Source organism: Cryptotermes secundus, unplaced genomic scaffold (assembly GCF_002891405.2).
Source record: "Cryptotermes secundus unplaced genomic scaffold, Csec_1.0 scaffold41, whole genome shotgun sequence".
Classification (NCBI taxonomy): Eukaryota; Metazoa; Arthropoda; class Insecta; order Blattodea; family Kalotermitidae; genus Cryptotermes; species Cryptotermes secundus.
The window spans coordinates 289,607-311,825 of NW_019731215.1; the positions used below are offsets into that span (position 1 = coordinate 289,607).

Sequence of the window (22,219 nt, forward strand, 5' to 3'; positions counted from 1 at the left end):
GTAACTTAATATTATATATATACACACACATGTAAAATTATCTTCACAATGTGCATCCTGTTGCGTTTCCCAAGCGTATATAGTTAGGTTAGCCTTTACCGTAACAGTTGTTGTAAATATTCAGTTGTAAAATATTGATTATAAATCACATTATTGTGGCAATGGCTAACCTAACTATATGCATACGTACAAAAAAATTGCATCACTTAATTTATAGTATTCATTCACTCATATAGTATATAGAGATAAAAACGTTTGTTTCTAAATGTCACTCTGAATTTTTATGTTAGAATGCTAGCTGGATTTGCGCAGTTATAAAAAGTTTCCTTTGTGAAGTTCAATATCACGAGAGCCATAAGATGTGTCTTCTTGGGCCATCATATGGAACGAGTCTCTTACTTACTTATTCACACAATCACTCACCACCACATATACAGGAACAGAAATACATATCATATCTGATATTGTCTTGAACAGTCCACTGACCATACACTACTAGCCAAGTGATAAAGTAGTCTGACACTGTATTTTACACTCTCCACAGAATACATAGTATAGTTCTCACACTTCTTTTCTAGGCCAGGGAAACAATTATGACATGCCTAACCATTAAAACACAAAAGAAATTTGCAGTTTATAAAACACTATTAGTCAGCAAATCCTGTAGTTTATAATGAAGTCTGCTAGGGCAATAGCCATATCGATGTGGAGTCAGTATATGACATTTCAGTGACTGCCTATGAAATGTCAGATACCAACTCCAAACTGACATAGCTAACTGCCTGAGAAGACTTCATTATATACTGTTGCCATGAAAGCATCAAATCATTCAAGTAAGATTTGAGGTTTTCACGGCAGTGATTATGAAGAAAGCCATCTTCTGGGATGGGGCACCGTGTAGATATTGTGTTAACCGACGTTTCGGAGGAGCATCTCGCCTCCATCTTGAGGGCAGAAGAAAAAAGAAGAATATCCGTGAGCGAGAAACCAACATGAGCAGGTGCTGACACATCAGTTAACACACTATCTTCACAGCGCGACATTCCATAAGACGGTTTCTTCAAATCATTCAAGGTTCACTATAAGAACATTGCACATTTCAGCCTTGTCTGCTCTCTCAGCTTGATAAATTGCTTTAATACTGAGGACAATTCACACCTGGATGTAAATATGGGCACTTATCACCATGCCGACAGAAACCACCACGGAAATGTTTGCAGATACCTCGATTCTGGCCACCCCAGCCACGACCTGAAAAATTATGTTAATTCATTATCAATGTATTATATATATGTGTGTATGTGTGCAGGCACACGTGTTAGTGCATCATAGTTCCGTCTGATGAATTAAGATATGAAATTGGTTACTTGTTACAAGAGCCAGCTGTGAACTGAGAGCTTTAAAATTTATTTATTTTAATGAAACTGGATTGCTTTCCCCTGTCCAAGAACTTTAAATTATCAGAACACCTATTTTAATATATATAATGTACACACAAAACTAAGAGGGTGATGTAGCAGAACCCACCTCCACGACCAGCACTGCCACCACTGCCACCACTTTGCCAGTTGTTACCCATGTGAGGTCCACTAGGTCGGTACCAAGGGCCACCACTTGGTCCTCTGGGTCCAATCTGATTTCCACCTCTCCCACTGCGCATTACACTACCCATATTAGGTCCCCGACCACCTCGGAATGGGTACATTCCTGGATGAGGACCACCCACATGGAAACCCTGTGGCCCATATGGACCCATATCTTCACCTCCCATCATGTTATAATTCATATCCGGACCATGGCCCCCTACTCCAGGCAAACCAGGTATGCCCATGCCCATGGGTGGACCTGCTTGGTTGTACATGTCCATCTGCATAGGCATTTCATTGACTGGGAGCACCTTTCCATCACCAGTCTGAAACAGAAAGTGCATGATCTAACAATAAGCTATATTAGCAATTAAATAAGAACTGATATAGAATCATTAAAACAGAGATCTCTCTATTTCTTTGCGATTTGTTACAATTGTGGCACTACATAATTTACCTTCATCTGTTGATTATTTAACCCTTTGTGGTCTAATTTTTGTGTAATTTGTCAGCAGTCATATTTATTTTTACACAACTTAGAAAAATTACCACATGAAGATAAAGGAAGAGAAAATCACTGCAAAGATACTACACACACTTTCTCATATATGACTGACCTCAGAAACAAAACTGGTAGCTACTCAGTAGATCACTGTTAGTTACTGAATATAAAAATTCTTATAAAGCACTCCTGTCAGAACCAATTACAGCTGAAGCTTTCACATAAGCTCCAAAGGCAAGAGCAAAATCTTGTGTGGGCCAGCTCTTTCCCCACCCCCACTTTAGACATTTCACCATATTGTGAATTTTCTCTCTCCTTGTTTAAGTAGCAGCAGGGTTCAGAGGACTCACAAGGACACACTATTTGTAGGAACTGATTCCTGATAAATAAATCTTTGAAAAATGAATGTTCAGGCAATATTTTGGAAAATGATCTTTGCATTTTGGTTTTAGGTTCACGTCCATGTTGACAATGACTCCACGAAATGTTTTATCTCTGGCAGCATCATGTCAGAACAAGGTGCCCAGTGATTCTCACAGTGGTGTATGATTCTGAATTTTCTCTTTGTATTCTCAAGAATTGACAGCAAACACTTCTGAGATCAATATAAAACAATTCTAATGGGGAATGAAGTCACATACACCCACTGGAGGCTTTTAACTCTCTGCCTAAGTGTGTGATATCTTTGAAAAAGCTAGGTCATAACTGCCACATATCTTCCACTTACTATCAGCTTTCTGACTGTGACTTCCATGGATATAGCTTCACTCACATCATCATGAATCTCATGATTACTGTATCCATATTTACTTTCAGACGCAGAAAAATCCTCACTGCCACTGCAGAATTTATAAAAAAATTGTTCTAATATAATCAGTACTCAATTTTGTTTTTATTCATTTTTACAGCTTTGTGAAAACTGACTGTCATTTTATTTAACTGCAGAAATAACAGAAAAATTATTCAGAAGGCAAGCGATTTCAGTACATGAAATTCAATGAAGAGACCACAAATGGCAAAACACAGTTCACTTGCAGAACTACTGGCAGATATTTCCTGACTCAGATTGGCATATTAATAATCCTGGAAGTGCTCAACATATGACTGCTGAGGGTTAATGCCTCTATACTCTCTGCAGATATTATTTAGGTTCAGTATTCCATCTTCTCTGGCAAACAGAATACTGTTCCATACAAGGATCCTAATGCAGCAGAATCTCAGTAATACAAACTGAATTATTGTGTCATCCCACCTCCTCCTGGGGGGAATCTCCAAAACTTACAAATTGTATCTCATTATTTTATTTCCTTGCAGTAAAGATGAATTTTTGTGAAACATGGCATTATGTGTTAATGGTCCTGCCTTCCTAGCTGGCAAAAGATGTAACACAATTACTGCTTGCCCTCAGCCCAGCATGTACTCAAACATCCATCGGTTCTGGTAATTGTTTATAATATAAAATGTACCTATAAATCTTCTGACTGCATAATTTTACTAAAAAAATTGAAACTTTTTTTTTTTAAATGCAGCTTTCAAAATGATTCAGTAGTACAAACACATGAAGTAGAGTCAGTAAATAGGTCACAAATGGATATAAAACGTAAAACATGAGATTTTCGAACCTGGAAATACATTTATTTCTTGACATATCCTCCACCAACACTGATACACTTGTAAGTTTTGAGGTTTTCACGGCGAAGAATATGAAGAAAGTCGTCTTCTGGGTTTAGGCGCCAAAACGAAGATTACATGGCGCCTAAACCCAGAAGACGACTTTCTTCACTGATACACTTGTTCCATCGCTTTATCAGTGTGTCAAAACCCACAGCATATAAGTCTTTAGACCGTTTTCTGAGCCCTATCTGCACCTCTGTTTCAGCCTCTTTATCATCAGTGAAATGTTTGCCACCAAGGTGGTTTTTAGCAGACTGGACAGATGGAAGTCACTCGGGGCCAAGTCCAGGCTGTAAGGCAGATGTTCAAGAAGTCCCCAATGTACCTCATTTCTTCTTGATCCTTCAGTTCTCTAGTCACCCGGTGTGTGCACACTTTCCGAAACTTTAAATTATCATGCATTATGCTGTAGAGTAAACCATGGGAACACCCTAGTGCAGTTGCTGCACTGTTTATCACTATCCTACTCTAAGCTTCTGTCACAAACTCAACAGGGTGACCTGGTCAGGCATAATATGCAACTTTCAAAAATCCTTGAGAGAATTTCTCAATCCAGTAGTGAGCCACTTTACATGAGAAACACTTCCCACTGTAAACAGGAAACATTTCTTTAAGAGTACTCTTTGCATTGAGTCCTTTTGCTCACAAAAAAGGATAACAACGCTGCTCTTCAGCGGTCGCCATTTTGACTACTGAAACCAGTCTCTGAACACGTGCATGTGCGTCTGCTACCTAGACTGGCATGAAGCTGGACTGCGCTGCTACCTAGTGACACATGTACAAAACCTATTACATTCATTACAGCTATTTTACTTCCATTTGTGACCTACTTACTGACTCTCCCTCATAGCATTGCTTTAATTAGTTCATATCATTAAGGTTGCACTATGTACTCCTATATCCAGCACTTAAAAGTCGAACAAACAGAAGGGGGACACTGCGCAGTTTCTGCTTAGACATAACACAAGTGAGACAGCTTCTTCAAAACCATATTTGAAGAATTGCAATTCTTATCCTGGAAAACAACTGTCAGTATCAGTAGCAGCTTCCTTAAAATTGGCATAAAAGACTACCAGAGGACTTACAATTGTGGTAGTGTAGTTAAAAAAGTGTGAGATGATTGCAAGTCCAGTGATAAGGAAATGAAATGACATGTGGCATCCATCCATCCAACTTCAAGAGCTGACAACACCACAAAGTATCAAGACACAAAACCTGAGCTTCAGTTTATAATTTATGCTTACCCTCCAATCTCCACCAATCGGATGCATGTTGTTCACTGAGTTTGGTACCATCATGCCCCCTGGCATGGGCAAATTATTGGGCATGCCAGTCTGGTTGGGAAACATCTGTTGGGGCCCTGGGAATGTCTGATTTGAGTGATTTGGGAATGACCCAAATGAAGGTGGCTGAGCTTGCTGGAATTGTGGTGGAGGTGACTGGGGAATTATAATGGGCTTTGGCTCAGGCCATGGTGTATTTTGAAAGTCATTAACGCTATCAGGATTGCCTGTTACATCATCTAGAGGAATTATAACTGGGTCTGAAGGCGGATGGATCTCCATATCCGGCTCTGCAGCGGAATCAGGTATCCTGAAATAAACACAAATGTTATGATATTTTAACCTATCACACATTTAATCCTCTGTATGCTATAAGTGACTGAAAGTCAACATAGCCATGCATAGCATGGAATGGAATACAACTAGCTCATGTATTCTTAACCAGTAGCAACCTATGAACCCATCTCAGAGTAACATTCAATTCTGTTCTGATAAGTGATATATACAAGTTTCAGATGAAAATAAACCCTTCTATTATCACTTGACTGTTTAAGCTAATAGTTCATATCTTTTAAATACACTCGCAGAATAAGTCCAATCCTACCACCAATATGATGATCATGAATGTGATAATTTATATTTATGAACAGTAAATAGATGAAAAAGAGCTTTACTATTACAAATAAACATAAACTTGAATTCTGTAAGATATGTGATACTGACAGTCATGTCACATATTGAAGGAAACAGGCTATGACACTAGATTTCACTTTTCCTATTCCCATAACTAATTTAAATCACTTCAGCACAGTTAAATCAGAGGTTGTATCAGCCCTCCTGGTTTCCTGTCTGCCTACACAAACCACTACCTGTCAACAAGTATCCCTTATGCCTTCTTACATTTAGTTTCTGAAACCCCAAGCAGAGGATCCCATGTTAAAACAATTCCCAATTTATGAGATTTAAAACTTGGTAAGGTAAAAATGTTTACGTTGGAGAGTAATAAGCCACCACCTTTAACTTCTACTGACAGAAATACATATTAGGCCACATCCCCTTTTCACCTTATTCACCCTGAGAGACAATAACTACACCAAAACAAATGGCTAATGCAAAAAGCTGAAGTTATACATTAAAAAGGAGATGTTACATTCTTTGCCATTGGACTTTTGCTGACAAAACTTGCTATGGAAGCTAATATTCCAAAGTTCTTTAATATTTGAGGGCTTTATCTAAGATATTTTCCCTGACTTTATCCAATCACTTTCAACATACATGGTTCTACTGAAGTACAATGCTTGCAGAATGACTTTTTCTCGTGCATACTGAACGTCTTTTTCTCGGCTACGGACACCTGGCTCCACTAAGCTGGGTGGGAGGTCAACTGGAATAAGAGGCTGCCAAGTTGCTTTCTCCTCCATTATATCATCTTGAGCTGCAAAGGAATGTATTTTGCTGACACAATTACTAAGAATTGCTAGTGTCACAAAATGCATTAAAACTATTTTGCTGTCAAAATAAAGATGTAAATGACAATAGGCAGTCCTGTTACAAGTTATTTTTCTTCTATGGTTTTTATCTGTTGTCTAAACAAAGTGCATAATGAACAACTAAAGGGTCATGTCCATTCACATTTCATCTCTGATATTACTCTCAAAATCTGGTAATGGAGGTGTACTTAAAAGTTGTTATGAAAATTTCATTTCAGTTCATACTGGTTAGATATAAACCCAACTTTACATGAATATGAAATCAAACTTCACAGCAATTTCTTTAAGGGGGAGGGACTCACTGTACAAAGAAATATGCACATAGCATGAAATACAACTTCTACCTAATACATTCATTCTCACGGTTTATATTTAACAGAATACAGGATGAAACAATTTCTGACCATGCAGAATGAAATGTAACAAAAGATTTGTATCTGAAACCTCACACAATGGACAACTGAAATTCATTTACATATCTGATAGAAAAAGAATATGAATTGTCCTGCTATAAGAGTTCTGTAGGAAATAAATAAAATACAAGGTCAAAGATGTATGCAATATCACAAAGATGCAGATGGAAAATACAGCACAATATTGATATAAGAAGAATTTATAAAATTTTCAAAAATGCTAATTATGAGTACTCATAATATCAAAAAATGGTTCGAATACATATTCCTCAAGCCAACTTTCTAATTATATATGTATATTATGCTTGTTTTGCAGTTGTTGCCTAGCAACGGGTCTACATGCCACATTGCTCCATCCTTAAGGCTATTTGTACTGCCATTTCTTCTTTTCTGAGGGTTATGCTTTTCACGTATCTTCTTTTGTGTTGGTGGGGGCCAACCCCCTCCACAAAATTCAGTCACTCACTTTCCACAGCCCAGTCAAAAACCTAACTATTCGCTTTTCGATCTTTAGCTCTATAGTCTTCCTGAAGATCCTGCTGGATGTTCTTTCCTTCCCCAGACACAGCTGTTCCTTTAAGTCTCAGTCCCTCATTCCTCCATTGCTGCGTTCCTGGCGTGTCCATCATCTCCTCTTGATCATCCATACTTTAGGGGCTCCTCTTGTAACACTGTCCCTGCCTGGTCCCTGATGACTGTCCCCCTTGCACAGAGCACGAACAGCAGCAGGTCAACCATCTATGGATGATGGCCAACTTCTGCCAGGGCCAATCATCACCCTGAGTCTGTTTCTTTGTCCACAAATGGTGCCTTCCGGCCAGACGCTGGTCCTTCAGAGCTCCGACATGTTCCACTGCGGCCTCTTCCAGGCACCCTTGCATCTTGGTTTCTGCTTTTTCTGATTCACCTCAATCTTTTCTAGGCAGGCCTCTGTAATCTCTAGACTGTCATCCATCAGGGCTTCCATTGTTTCTTGACCAGCTCTCACTGCGGCCTTCCATTCTTTGTGCTTTCCTTCTGTCTTGGCTTGGTGGGCATCCATCCAGGAGACAAAATCATCTATGTGAACCTTCATTTCAGCCATCATCTCTTCATAGCCAGCTTTTATCTCAACCAGCAGTCGTTCCATTTTCTGTTCCAACATTTGTTCTATTTTCTGTGCTGTGATGACATAATGATCTAACGCAATGTCCAATCAATCCAATCCCACCATTTCTGACAACAGTTGTCACATGACTATAGACAGGGCTTGGATGGGTAATTGGATCTATTGGACACTTTGATACAGCATGTTACTACACTTTACATTTTACTATTATACACACACTAGTATCCACAGTCACGTCTTCACTGCTGTTGCTTGGTAGCGGCTTTCAATGGTGGATGTTCTCCTTCTTCTGGGTTCCTGAACTGTCCCCGGCCTCAGCTACCAGCTTCTAACAGCAACAGCTCACAATTACTGAAACCCAGCAGTTCTCTGATTGGAACTCAAAGTCAGAGTCAAAGTTATATTATGACCAACAGTCACTTCGCCACTTTCTCTTGGTGTCAAGCAACATCTGGGGCACAAGACCAGAGTTTTATTACTGTCAGACGATAGCAGATTTTGAAGTGGGGCACCCTTTCTGACGAGAGGACAGGTCTGTCATTTACAATTGCTGCTGGTCCTCGCCAGCACAGTTATTCTCAGGTCCGAGTCCAGTGGGTCACACAATCATATTGTTACATGTAGGGGTGACTACAAGACAGGGTTTGGATTGGATGTTTGGATTTACTGCACTTATACACTCAACTCATAATTATAAGTAATGCAGCACTACCACTAATCTCTGCACATTGCAGTTCAATGCTGCTAACACTACTCCTTAGTTTATTATAGTCACTATCAATTTCCTGGTAATGGATGTCAACACAGGAATTATAACAGTTTTACTGAATTACACACGCTAAATATCATGGTACTATAGCATAGATAAAGCCTTCTCTTCACAACTGGACTTTCAACTCTCAACTGAACTCACTGCTATCTCTTCTCAAGCACCATCAACTGCCGTCTCAAGAGACTCTCTCAATTCTATCTCAGCCAGCCTTGGATCCTTTGTATATAGCCTCAGGTGGGTCCCAACAGAAAACACTGTTTCCTAACATTTCCTCTATTGTTATAGTGTGTTTACCTCGACCACTTCATAGAAACAGCTGTTTGTTTATCTGCCTATTGCATAGCAATGGCTGTACTTGTTACTGTCTCAGATTCAAGACTCCTCCAAACTGGAGGGTGGAACAAGGTGGCCAGTTTTACCTCCAGGCATTGGGTTCCCTTTGTGTCACCTCCTATAACTTGCTGGGCTACTGCAGAGGTATTCGGACCCACCTTCACACAGGAGTGACTGCAACTACTAACTGGTCCTGGTTCTAACATCTTGGCATGGGCCGCACAGAAAAGTCTCTTCCATAATTACTGTGGTCTCTCACTGCTATCGAAATATGCTTATTTGCAGAGCCATTACTTAGTAATGGCTGTTGTATAGCTGGCTGTCTCATGGTTGTTGCCTATCAATAGATCTACATGCCACAATATGTTTCACATATGGGTTTTATGCTGTTTACAGACAATAACAGAACCACCACGTCAGAATTGAACTTTTACTGTCCGAAAGGATGGTTTCAGAGTCTCAAAGAAAAAAATACATTTGCATGCACAAAGTTTCAGGCAACTCTGCTATGTTGAGAACCAGCCTATTATACAGGGTACATACAAATCAAAGTGGTCCGTTGCAAGTATGGGAGACTCTATAAACATGAACAAATCTTCACAACTTCTCATCCAAATAACGATAAAGAAATATAGATATCTGTTACTGGCATCCATTTTGACAATCACTGTTGAAAAATTGGAGTAAAACTCATCAAGGTCAGGTTTCATGAAAATCCATTCGTGGTTTTTAAGTTGTTATAAGCACAATGACAGATAGGACATTGCAAAGCTAATGGTGCATTTTTTCAACCACTCACTGTGCAGGTGCCAAAAGGAATAAACACTGTTATACTTGCATTAATGTTTTTTAAACCTGATTGCCACATCCTAATACATGAAATTACAATTACGCATGGGAAACATTTTCAGTTACTATGAGTTCCTTTCAGAACAAGCAGTTCAGAATTTCCATATATTTTCATTATACTGAGGTCATACTGTATATATCATAACACAGTTAATAACTTTATTATGTTGAAGAATACTTATGTATAACAGTGGCAAATGCTTCAGTCTGGCACTGTCAGATACAAGTGGAGGAGCATAAAAATGGTTTGGTTTCTTCCATTCAATAGAAGCTCTGTGTTCTACTTGGAATCACCTAAATATTTTGTGTAGGTTTTTAGCCACAGTATTTTTTAAAACTGGGGTTTCCTAAATTTGTATGTGGCAGGCCAGGGATGTGGGTGGATTCTCCATTCGACCATAGGCCCCAGAGCTGTTTTTTTGAGCACGGATCACCACAAAAGAGAGAGAATATGGTTATTAGTACCACTACATCATGCGGCTGAATTTCAGCATGACCTGAACACTTACGTAGTTTCCTTGCAAGCATGAAGGCTTCCCTTTCATTACTTCTTTCAATCTGTTTCATATCCATGAATGTTTTTGTTACATTCACTGTAAAAGAACACAACAGAAGATAAAATATCATGTGTCCATACTGTGATCAGTCATAAAGAGGTGAGAAAAAGAGTAAGGAGGGTCACAGACTTCATGTCAATGAAACAACATATCACTAAGCAAGAATAGCTATTTCTGCCATGTGAGTAGCTGACATATTGCCGTGCATATGACCACTGAAAAGGAAATCACACTGTCATTTACAGCCTATAGTCAAAGCCATTCTTTTTGTGCAATAAATGTAAGTAACCTATTAAAATAAAAATTATGGAGGATATGGGGTAAAGACCACGTATCCTGATGGGGTTTCTTCATAGTTCCCTTAGTCATTCCAGATAAATGTTAGAAGCGTACTTTAAAATATCCCAAGGCAGATTCCTTCCACATCCTTTTCAACACATCATTCACAACTCAACATATCGTCAGTGCTCCATAAATGGCTGAGTTGGTAAAGTGACAGTGAATAAATGAACAATTAATAAATATTATTTTGTTTCACTCAAACTGCCACTGCCAACAACACAGTCCAGCAGAAGAGAACAAAATTCTAAGATACTGGTCTTCTGGAATGTGATATGATATACTTCTATAGCATTTATAGGATATATTGTATATTCATATATTCTCATTACAACAAACAATGAGTTGTGAAAGATGTAAGAGGAAACAGCTGTGGTTTAATTTATGGTTTCCTCCTGCAGGGACTAAGAGAACAATGTTAGGTGAGTCCCTTGTCACCATGGCATGGTGCATCCTCAGGTTGCAGATGGAGGAGATGCCATCCAAGTATGGAGGGTAGCTGCAAATATACTGAATAAGCAGACTTGGATAGCCAACAAGGGGTGGCCCTCCAGCCTGGGGGTTGGGGCATTGGGCTAATAATTTCTCACCGTAAAGATAAGCTTGTTACAAAAGATCACAAGAAGCCTTGGGCCTGGATGGATTCCTTGGATAAATGACCTAAGCAAAACAAAATGGATGTGAGATTTGGTACTTGGAATCTTAGAAGTATGTAAAGGGCAGGTTCGCTCAGGGCATTGGTGGAAGAAATCTCAAAATATAACTTACATTTAGTGGGGGTACAGGAGATCAGATGGGATGGAGGTGGCACCAAACCAGAAGGCAAATATGCAATTATCTATGGAAAGGGGAATGAGAATCATGAATTAGGCAGAGGTTTTTTAATTCATCAGATACTGGAGAAAAAATGGGAGTACAATGATACACTACATTGGATATTCGTAGATGTCAAGAAAGCCTATGACTGAGCTAGGAGGGAAGTATTGTACAATATTCTCACAGAGTTTGGGGTACCCATGAAAGTAGTTAGGCTGATTAAAATGTGTTTTAATGAAATGGTAAAGTCTGTATAGGTAAACATTTGTCCGATAATTTTCCTATCCAGGATGGTCTAGAATAAGGAGATGCTTTATCGCCACTGCTTTTCAACTTTGCTTTAGAATATGCCATTAGAAACGTCCAGGAAAACCAGATGGGACTGAAATTAAATGCAACACATCAGCTGTTGGTCTATGTGGATTATGTGAATCTACTGGGTGATAATATAGAAACCACAAAGAAAAACACACAAACTTTAATTGACGTTAGTAAGGAGGGTGGTCTAGAAGTAAACACAGAGAAAACTAAGTATAAGTTGCTGTCTTGTCACCAGAATGCAGGGCAAAGTCATGATATACGAGTAAAGATAGCCAACACATGTTTTGAAAATGACACCGTTCAGAAATTTTGGAACAACTGTAACAAATCGAATCCTGAATCAGGAGAAAAATTACAGGAGACTGAACTCGGGTAATTCTTGCTACCATTCAGTCCAGAAACTTAGTCTTCTCCTCTGCTGTCTAAAAACATAAAAATTAGAATATATGAAACTATAGTTTTGCGCATGGTTCTGTATGGGCGTGAAACTTGGTCTGTGACATGAATGAACACAGACTGAGGGTGTTGAGGCGAATATTTTGACCAAAGAGAGATGAAGTGACAGGAGGTTGGAAAAAACTGCATAATGAGGAGCTTCATAACTTGAACTCTTCTGCAAGTATAAGTAGAATGATCAAGTCAAGGAGGATGAGATGGGCAGAGCATGTAGTGTTAATGGGGGAGAAGAGACCACTGGGAAGATCAAGACATAGGTGGGTGGACAGTATTAAAATGGATCTTAGAGAGATAGGATTGGATGGTATGGATTGGATTGATCTGGCTCAGGACACGGACTGGTGGATCACTCTTGTGAACATAGTGATCAACCTTTGGGTTCCATAAAGTGCTGGAAAGTTCTTGAGTAGCTGCACAATTGGCGGCTTCTCAAGAAGAGCTCAGCTCCATGAGTGAGTGAGTGAGTGAGTGAGGGACTGAGAGAAACCACAGAGAACTACAGTCAGAACAGCCAAGTTTCCAGGATGAAATTTTAACCTGGGATGTCCTGAAGACAAAAGATGAGTGTTAGACACCTGATTGCAGCACTTAATCAATCACTTGTTCATTGAAAAGCTATATAATACTACATTCTACTCAGAAGTCATGAACAGCTGCCAGTTTCTACACATACCGAGATTTCTTTGCTTCATAAATAATGAAAATCTGCCAGGCAGAAAGGGTTCAGATCATGAAATTCAGAATGAGTTTCAAATACACAAGCAAAACCTTTTCCACACTGCATCATCCTACATAAAATTTAGCAGTGGATGGTGTAACTGTGAAACAGAAGTGAGGAGTGATTTTGGCAGTATATACCCCAAAACTGAAAAGGAACTGTAATAAACTGTACAAACTTTGTAACAGCAGGTGAAATATAATGTGACTGTTTATCTAGGGAAACAATATGTGAATGTTGCTGCAGAAGAAAAATGGAGAGCTCTGGGCACAAGGTGTGTATAGACAATTATTTTTCATCTCAGCTCCTCAAAGACACTGAATTTAAAAAGAGGGATATCACATGTATGGTTAATGAAGGAAAGGGAAAGTAAGATAAAATGGAGATATATCTTTGAACCAGCAAGCATAATCCCCAGCAGCAAATCAATATTTGGATGAAGAAGAAAATACATAAAAGCTTTTCTGCATTGGAAGTTACAATAAAGACTCTGGATATGGGTGATATGACAGCATCTACACTTAATCCATAGACAGAATGTCCTGAATGGTGCCTTTTGTAGTTTCCCCTCAGTCCCAGCAGTTATGGGCTGGCATAGTACCTCAAACTAAGCCATAATCACTTCGTTCTACATCCTACCAATTCATTATTCACTAATTATTCTATCATTTAAAGCTAAATAGCCATAGTTACAGACAGTGTCATTAAATACACCATAAATAAATAGAGAGAACAAACTTTGTGATGTATGATTCATGTCACAAAATAATTTTGCTATGGTGAGACCATGAAGATTCAATATTTATCAAACGATATACTGTCATCTGCAGTATCAATATTTTAAATGGTATCACACAAAGTCACATTACTGAGTTTCTGTTGAAATGTAGTGGCCTTTGTGTTAGTGCCCTCTATCAGTGTTGAAATTCCAAACATTCACTGAAGCACATTTGACTTGAGGGATTATTGTTTATGTTACTACTGTGTTTGGCCAAAGGAAATAAAGAGAAAGTGCAGATAAGAGTCAAGCACACTGTACTGAGCTTCTAGAAGAAAGCACTGCAGAAGTGCCAGTATGACACTCTAGAGATGCGAGATAATTTCTCAGAAGAATCCATTCATTTACATCATGACATTCTAGAGGTGAGACAAAATTTCTCAGAAGAATCCATTCATTTGCATGGTAAAGTTTTCATAATTTTCTCTTACTTACATTTCTCAAACATTCCAGAATTGTTAACAAAACATGCATAGAATTTCAGTTGCAATGCAGGTCTTTAAACTGGTTATGGCATGGATATTTCATCAAAAAACGGGCACAGAAAGAGCTCTAGAGAAAGAATTTATCTAACTGCTTGTATACTAGACATTTCAATTCTCTGTCCTGTTACAGCAAATATCATACCTCATGACAGATTTCTGGTTAATATGTAAAATATGCAGGCAATCAACTGATGAACTTCATACTTTCCATGGCATGTGTTATCAGTTGACAAACCACATACATGTGAATGGCATAGCACACTCAGATATGTACTTACCTCTTTCTGTTTCATCCAATTCAAAGTATTTTATGATCTCCAGATCTTTTTCTTGCTTCCATCTAACAACTTTCTTTGCACCCTTCTTGGTCTTATGGTAGATGAGTACACCCCTTGGATACTTCTTGGGTGCATCTTCTGTTGAATCCTTTTCTTTAGTCTCATCAGAAGATCCATCTCGTTCCTTTACACTATCCTCTTTTGACAGCCTCCTTTTGCCTTCAACTGCTTTATCTGCTGCAGAATTAGGACTGCCTTCATTCCCATCCTCTGTAGTTGTAGGTGCTGTCAGAGGAAACAAAAAAAAAATAAACTGTGAAAGTATACATATAAACTTTGGTTGGAAATCCTTGAAGACAGACCACACAATACAGTCTTGTTTTCCACCTATAATGCAACAATATTAATTTGACAAGCTTAATTCATTCCATGTTTGTTAAATGTTTAAAAAGTCATTAAAATTATTAAAATATATGTACATTTAGTGTTTATGCTACATGTTTAAGCTGCATAGGGCCATCTTCAGGCAACACATCTTTTAAAGGGGTCTAATGCACTGTGTACTTGGTCAAAGAGTATTCACTGCAGAATGTCTTCATTGTTATTATTAACTTCTTTGAATTCTGATGTTGTAGGATGATTTTACTGGATGATTTTCTTCCTGTCTTATGTTTATGTCTTATGGCTGTTTTTGTGTCCCACTGGGTGTGCTGCTCTCTTAGTTATGTCTATCTAGTGTTACTTTTGTGTTCTTTAACATGTAGTTAAAAGAAATGTAGCTTTGAAAGTGTCAACTGAGTTAAAATAACTCAGGTCAGAATCCAATAGTCGGCTTCTGAAATCACAGTGAAAGTCTGCGAGCCTTAGGAGTTGGTGATCAAGTTACATACAAAATTAATGCATGCAGTTTCCAAACCTCAGAGACCATCAACAGATGTACTTACATTTTTGCTCTTCCTCTTCAGACTTTTCAAATAATTCTGCTGCATCTTTATCAGTCTTCTTTTCATTTGCCTTCATGTCATCACCTACTTCCATCTCATCATTTGCTTCCAAAGTGTCCTGATAAAACTGCAAAAGATTGTAATAAGATTTACTGGAGTATTATTACAAATTGACAGATCACTCTGCACATTACCAAATCCAAGACATCAGGTATTCAGCAAGAAGTGGAAGAATATTTCAGTGGCAAGTAAAAAGTTCCAACACAGACAAAAAAATACTTATTTTCAAATTTCTGACCAAAGGAAAGGTCAGCATTTTGAAAACTGAATTGAAGTTTCACAGCAGATTAACTGCTATGTTATTTGTCCACAATTTTCTTTTTTCTTTCAGATTATCTCACCCTACGCTCTCAAAGATTATCCCCTACCTATTCATTCATGAAAATCCACACAATTCAATGCTATACAACCTACACAGATAAAACAGTATTATTAAATAACCGAAGATTTACAACTTACCAGTCGTTGCCTCGCTAAACTTAATGTATCTACCAAATCACACTTTCTTAGTCCATTTGTTATGCTACTCACCTTGAGCAAAGGCCTGATGATAGGAGGTGATCTGTTGTCTTCATTATTGTTAGTGGGGGAGGATGGTGGTGTTGATTCCTTGTTGTTCTCATCTTCCTTCCCAGTGACTGGTTCTTTCTTTGCTTCAGGAGCATCTTTACTACTGCTAGTTCGTCTCTTACGTTTGCGAGGTTCCTTCTTTGTGGATGCAGTCAAGGCATCCATAAACATGTCACTTTCCTGAAGAAATGATGCTGTAAAAGAAAACAATGAAAACACTATTAAAATTCTGTTGAGAACAGCCTTCATTTTATTATAAAGTCTTAAATAAACATGACCAAATTGGACATAAAAACATTGCAGTTCTCTCTTATGACAAGCTGAAAAGAAAGAAAAAACAAAAACTAGAATGAAATTATCTTCTTTCATGTCTTCAGATAACTTCTGAATTGTGCTCTTGTGAAGTTTGAAGCTCCATACCTTCAGCACTCTACACTGACCTGTTAATGGGAATTAGAAATTATCACAAACACCATTTAAGCCCAATCCTGGATAATGAAGCACATACTTGTAGTGTACATTCCTGCTTTCATCCTGTAATGGAATATAATAATGTCTTCCATTGGAATAGATCTTCATTACTATACAACTAAAGAAAGAACTGAGTCTCTTGCAGATGAACATGTAGGCACTTGACAGGAGCTGGCTGAACATAAAGAAGTTACTTTGCATTTTCATCAACATGTATACCACACTGAAACAATATCTAACAAATGTATTTTACAAAAGAACTTCCAGCTGCTTTTAATTTCTGGATACTTAGTTCCTCCATATGGATATCTACAAAAATCAAAGAGAAGTCATTCAGACTCAAAATCTTATTACTTATTGTAAAGTTCTGTATTTGGATATAATTTGGCAGTCCAAGAGTGAAGTTTAAAAATGATATATTTCAAGTGATCTTAACAATCAGTTTTGTGAGGAATACATTTCTAGAAGCCTAACCTGAAGTGCTTCCACAGTTGTTCCATTCAGATATATTATAAAACCTTCACACAGTGCATGTTAAATTCAGTTTTCTGCATTCAATATAGTAGTGTGCGCTGTGTAAATAACTGAAGCCTAAAAAGGACTATGAAACATTCCTAGGATAACTGAAATTATGTTTCTGTGCTTGCAATCCCAATCATGAGCAACAGTAAGAGAAAGTGGTTATCAGATCTTGGAACAGACACCTCTTCACACACCATGAAACAAATTTTGAATATTTATAATGGAAAAATAAGGTCTACCACTCCAAACATCATTCATCCCAGTGTTAGGCCTACTGAGATCCTTTATGGATATTAAGAAACCGAATCCTGCCAGAATCTAATAATAAGTGCATAGCAGTTCAAGCAGTATTGTAATTCCAGACTAACAGGCATAAAAGAAATCAGATCAGGTTACTACGACTCCTGCCTCCTGTTTATATTGCTTACACAGAACCAAAATAATTTCTACTAACCACAATGCTGCTGGGGTTGTCACTGTTACTACTGGTATTACACTGGTCTTTTTTTTTTTGAACCACTAAAATTAATTCTATGCTAAGACAGAGGCCTGCATTTGTGATCCTGAATAAAAGGTTTCACATTTCTTCCAAAAAATAACTTTCGAATTCAGAAAATGCAAACCTCTTTATGATGAAAAGGGTATCAAGGAAACACATTTTTGAGATAAATAATTCCTTTATTGATAAGTGAAATCACACAATATATAAAACATTTTTTTACCACTTTAATCATAAAAATTATTATTCTCCATACATCAACTTTACAGAGGTCAGTCCCCTGCACAGGGTGCACATCTCAATAACGAGATGATACATGATGATATGTACATTTCCTCAACTGAAAATCATTAAGATCTTACAGATTTTGATATGTGAATCAATAAATACTATAATTCTTGCACGGAATTCTCTCAGCCACAGTATGCAGTCAAAATGACCAAAAGAATATTAAGCTATGGCATTTCCAACTGCGGACTTCATATGATGCAGTGCTCAAGGGAAACAAAAATTACTCCTCTGGCACCATATGACAAAATGTTAGGACATTTTGGGGACAATATTTTAGAAAGAACTATACTGGGCATGTACATAAATGTGATATACAGGGTGTTTCACGACTTTACGGCATAACTGCAGGAGGTGACTTCCTATATCTTTTTGATCAAAAAAGTTCATATAAACATGTGTCCAATTTTGGACGGTTACGGAGTTATGACAGTTTTTTCATTCCCGTACACGCCCTCGTGTGAACCGCGTCTATCATCTGACGGGTCGCTACTTTTAGCCAGCTACAGACAGAGCGTTCTCGTTATCTCGACACTTGAGAGGTACCTAAGGCGTGGTGGGTTGGTATGTCCGGCGCGGTTCACAACCGAGCGGCAGCCTGTGTTGCGGCCGGCGGTGGCATTTTCGAAAATCAGCTTTAAGCACCAATAAATTCAAAATAAAGGCAATTTCACGAAGTTAACTTTACATTCATACTTTAAATGTATCATGTATTATGCTGGTTTATTATTTTGTTCCGTTTATTGTCAGTAATCGTTACCTTCTATTCTGAGTTTAAAACGGCCATAACTCCGTAACCGTCCAAAATCGGACACATGTTTATATGAACTCTTTTGATCACAAAGACCTAGGAAATCACCTCCTGCAGTTATGCCCTAAAGTCGTGAAACACCCTGTATAATAAAACAACAGTTCATAGCATATATATATGTATTGGTCTGGTTTGGATTTTAAATCAAGTGAAAGGTTGTGGGAGGACAGACAGAACTAGACTATATGTAAATTTCAGCACTGTATGATTGAAGTTGCATAACTGCAGCATACAATTTTTTTTTTACATGCAATGTCCGTATCTGCAATAAGACCAGTCATGGAAGTGATGAAAACCTGTCATATTCTCACCTGTATATCAGGTGAACCTAACGCTCATTACAATGAGAATATTTGCATGTGTGCTTGGCAGTACTGCAGTGCTATAAACTATTATGAGTTTTAAACAAATCTCATACAATGGGATACTCATTCAGTTATCTGTGTAAGGGAACTTGTTGGTTATCGACACACTCATAAAGCCACTTTTCTATTCCACGATTTTCTATAACTGCAGATTTATTACTCTTATAAATATTACTGTTATTATGTTGTGTTTTTGTGAAGAATGCATTATTGGAGTGCAGAATCTGTCCATGTAAAATGTGTTTGATGCAAACTCTGGGATTGACTTAAAAGATTTCATGCAATAAGTGCAAGCATGTTCATGATCCACCACCAGTCAAAGTTTAATATTCCTAGCTCCAGTGGCTTATTGATTATCGCCATAAAATCAAAGACCACAGAAAATTTTTTAACAGCCTCCATCATCATTTTACATTCTAGGGCCCTAAATTAGGAATTGCTCCCACCTCACAAATTCGCACATCGTTATTATTACTTCTTGCAGAAAAGAACATGTTCCGGTAGCTTTAAGTGGCATAACGTTTATACTAAGTTTCGTAAAAACGGTCAATTGTTGCAAATGCTGAAACGACACAGACCTCAGAAGCCTGCTCTTCCTTTACGAAAGTAGGCGAACTATTTTTTGCATAATCTTATGTGATTTTATAGTGTGTTTCAGTCAAAAAGCCAGGACATTCCTTTAGTATTTCGTTACAAGGCGGCGCATTTACGAATTTCGAAACTTTGCTATTTGGTTCTGACTAAAAGGGAACCAAGGACTAAATAAGTCCTGTTGGCAAGGTTCAGTTTTAACTCACGTGTCTCTCACAAATTTCGGACTCTTCCTCAGTACTCATTTCTGCCCGTGACAAGAGACAAACAAGGACAGCCTATGCAAAGCAAGCAAATGAATCACCCTTGCTTCTTAATGTAACGTGATCCAGTGACGTCAACGATAATTTCACGTTCTCGGGCTTTAAGAATGATGTATTTTAATTGAAAAATTATGCGCAAACTTTATCATTCACATTACACGTAGCACCTTGTAAATGCCCACTTTTTACACTAGTCGTTTTCAACAGAACGGGCAGTATCCTGAGATAAGTACTGCAGTGTTCAACGCATCACCCTCCCCAGACCTAATTCAGCTGCAATCACTGCCTCGTTCATTCTCGGTGAAATTCTCACGCATTTCAAAAGCGAAGGGGGGGAAAAAAAAGAGGACTATAACAATAATTACAATTCGCAAGCGCACCCACGTTTTGAACCATGTCTAAAACTACCCAGTGTACTGGTTATTGATCGTAATTACGTAACTCATGCAGCAGTCTTTTTTGAGGCCACAGTCAATCAGTTGTCTTTTATGGGACCCTGAAATTCACTGCCGTACCTACAGGAATCATATAATAATCCAATGAAAAAGTCAAAGCCCGATCATCTTCTATTATTTCACAACTTTCTTTCTTACTGCGCAAGTGAGTTAGCCACCGCCCAACCCTAACTGGAGGGTCACCCTTCCTTGGTTATTTGCATATTCAACATATTCGCAACTACCCTTCTGTCCGGAGGCCTCACTTCTATTTAGCTACGTGATGACGCGCCATGCCTAGGTGACAAACGGATACACTTCATTACTTGTTCCACACCTACTAGTTTGGTTTGAATCTAGAATTGAAACCATTTAATGCAATCCCATTATAATTCCAGAATTCATTCATCTATGGTTCGAAATATCGCAGTTTTATACATAACGTCAGTGGCTGCTTCCCAAACACCATCATAAGAATTCCGCAAACTAATCGATTGCCCGCTCACGACATACGCGCCATCCTTCATGGAACTGAAAAAACGACTGCTTTCGCTGATAACTCGTACCTGACGCAATACAACATCTCCATTAGGCATGTCGAAACTACTAAAACGTAAACCTTTAACTAAAACACTCTATGCACCCGACTTCACAGAGCCAACATACACGTTATGGTATAAGATTTCTTTCTAGAATAAGCGCGTTCTTTAGGAATTCATAATTAATTCTTCACGGCGTTTAACTTGTAAGTTATGCCATAATCTTTACTAACATTTCATATAAATGTTACATGGAATTACGCTACCAAATTTAGTCGCGTTATCTTCCATGCACATATTTGAATTTGATTATCATGTTGGAGTATGTTTAGAAGCGCAAATAAATGAATACTGCTCAACAAGTATTGTTTGGTTTTATTTTCTGGAATAAAATAACTTGCGAATGCCATACAATTTAAGTGCCAACAATATAGGGTGTCCGGATGAAAGGTATACAAAATAAAAAACGTATACGCGTATCCGGTTTATGTCATTGGTAAGGAAAATTAAAGATTTTTTTTCATACTCGGCTTACGTGCATATGCCGCCACACTTTTGCCATGTTAGGAATCATCTGGCTGGGATATGAATTGGCAGTGGTGGACCAATCGCTTGGCCTCCTAGGTCTCCAGATTTAACCCCAGTGGATTTCTTCTTGTGGGGATATGGGAAGAACATTGTCTACCAGGTTAAGATCAACGACCTTCAACACCTGGAAGCCCGAATAAGGGACAGTGTGGCTACGATAACACCAAACATGCCTCAAGCCTGGATATTTGTGGTCCCACCAAGGATGTCCACATTTAAATTTATTGAGAAAGTTATATACGCAAAAAACACTTTAGTTTCCCTTTGTAATGGTGTAACCCATTAATGTGTGTAATAGATTCTTTCTGAGATATAATGATTTTATTTTGGATACCTTTCATCCAGACACCCTGTATTGAAAGACTCTTCGGAATCAGCTGTCTGGCCGTTGTTCCGCAACAATTTACGGGTAGGCTGTGCAGGGGTAAAATGCTGCTTGAGTTCATAAGGTAGTAACAGATGGTACACATAATTTTTTTTAATGCTAGTGGGGTGGGACTGCTTGAGCTATGGCGC

The 22,219-nt window shown here is 38.2% G+C and overlaps 1 protein-coding gene across 2 annotated transcripts in view; it reads right to left on the bottom strand.

Moving 5' to 3' along the window:
* Positions 1-895: 895 nt before the first annotated feature.
* Positions 896-22,219, bottom strand: part of LOC111866379 (serine/threonine-protein phosphatase 1 regulatory subunit 10) — a 127,457-nt gene continuing 106,133 nt past the window's right edge. For both annotated transcript variants that reach the window (XM_023855267.2, XM_023855268.2), the window contains exons 7-14: positions 16,294-16,526; positions 15,703-15,829; positions 14,759-15,043; positions 10,520-10,603; positions 6,321-6,480; positions 5,007-5,355; positions 1,528-1,912; positions 896-1,251 (exon numbers count right to left, since the gene is read on the bottom strand). In XM_023855267.2, coding sequence (XP_023711035.1) covers positions 1,136-1,251; positions 1,528-1,912; positions 5,007-5,355; positions 6,321-6,480; positions 10,520-10,603; positions 14,759-15,043; positions 15,703-15,829; positions 16,294-16,526 — 1,739 coding nt within the window. In that variant the 3' untranslated portion in view covers positions 896-1,135. The remainder of the gene's footprint in view (positions 1,252-1,527; positions 1,913-5,006; positions 5,356-6,320; positions 6,481-10,519; positions 10,604-14,758; positions 15,044-15,702; positions 15,830-16,293; positions 16,527-22,219) is intronic.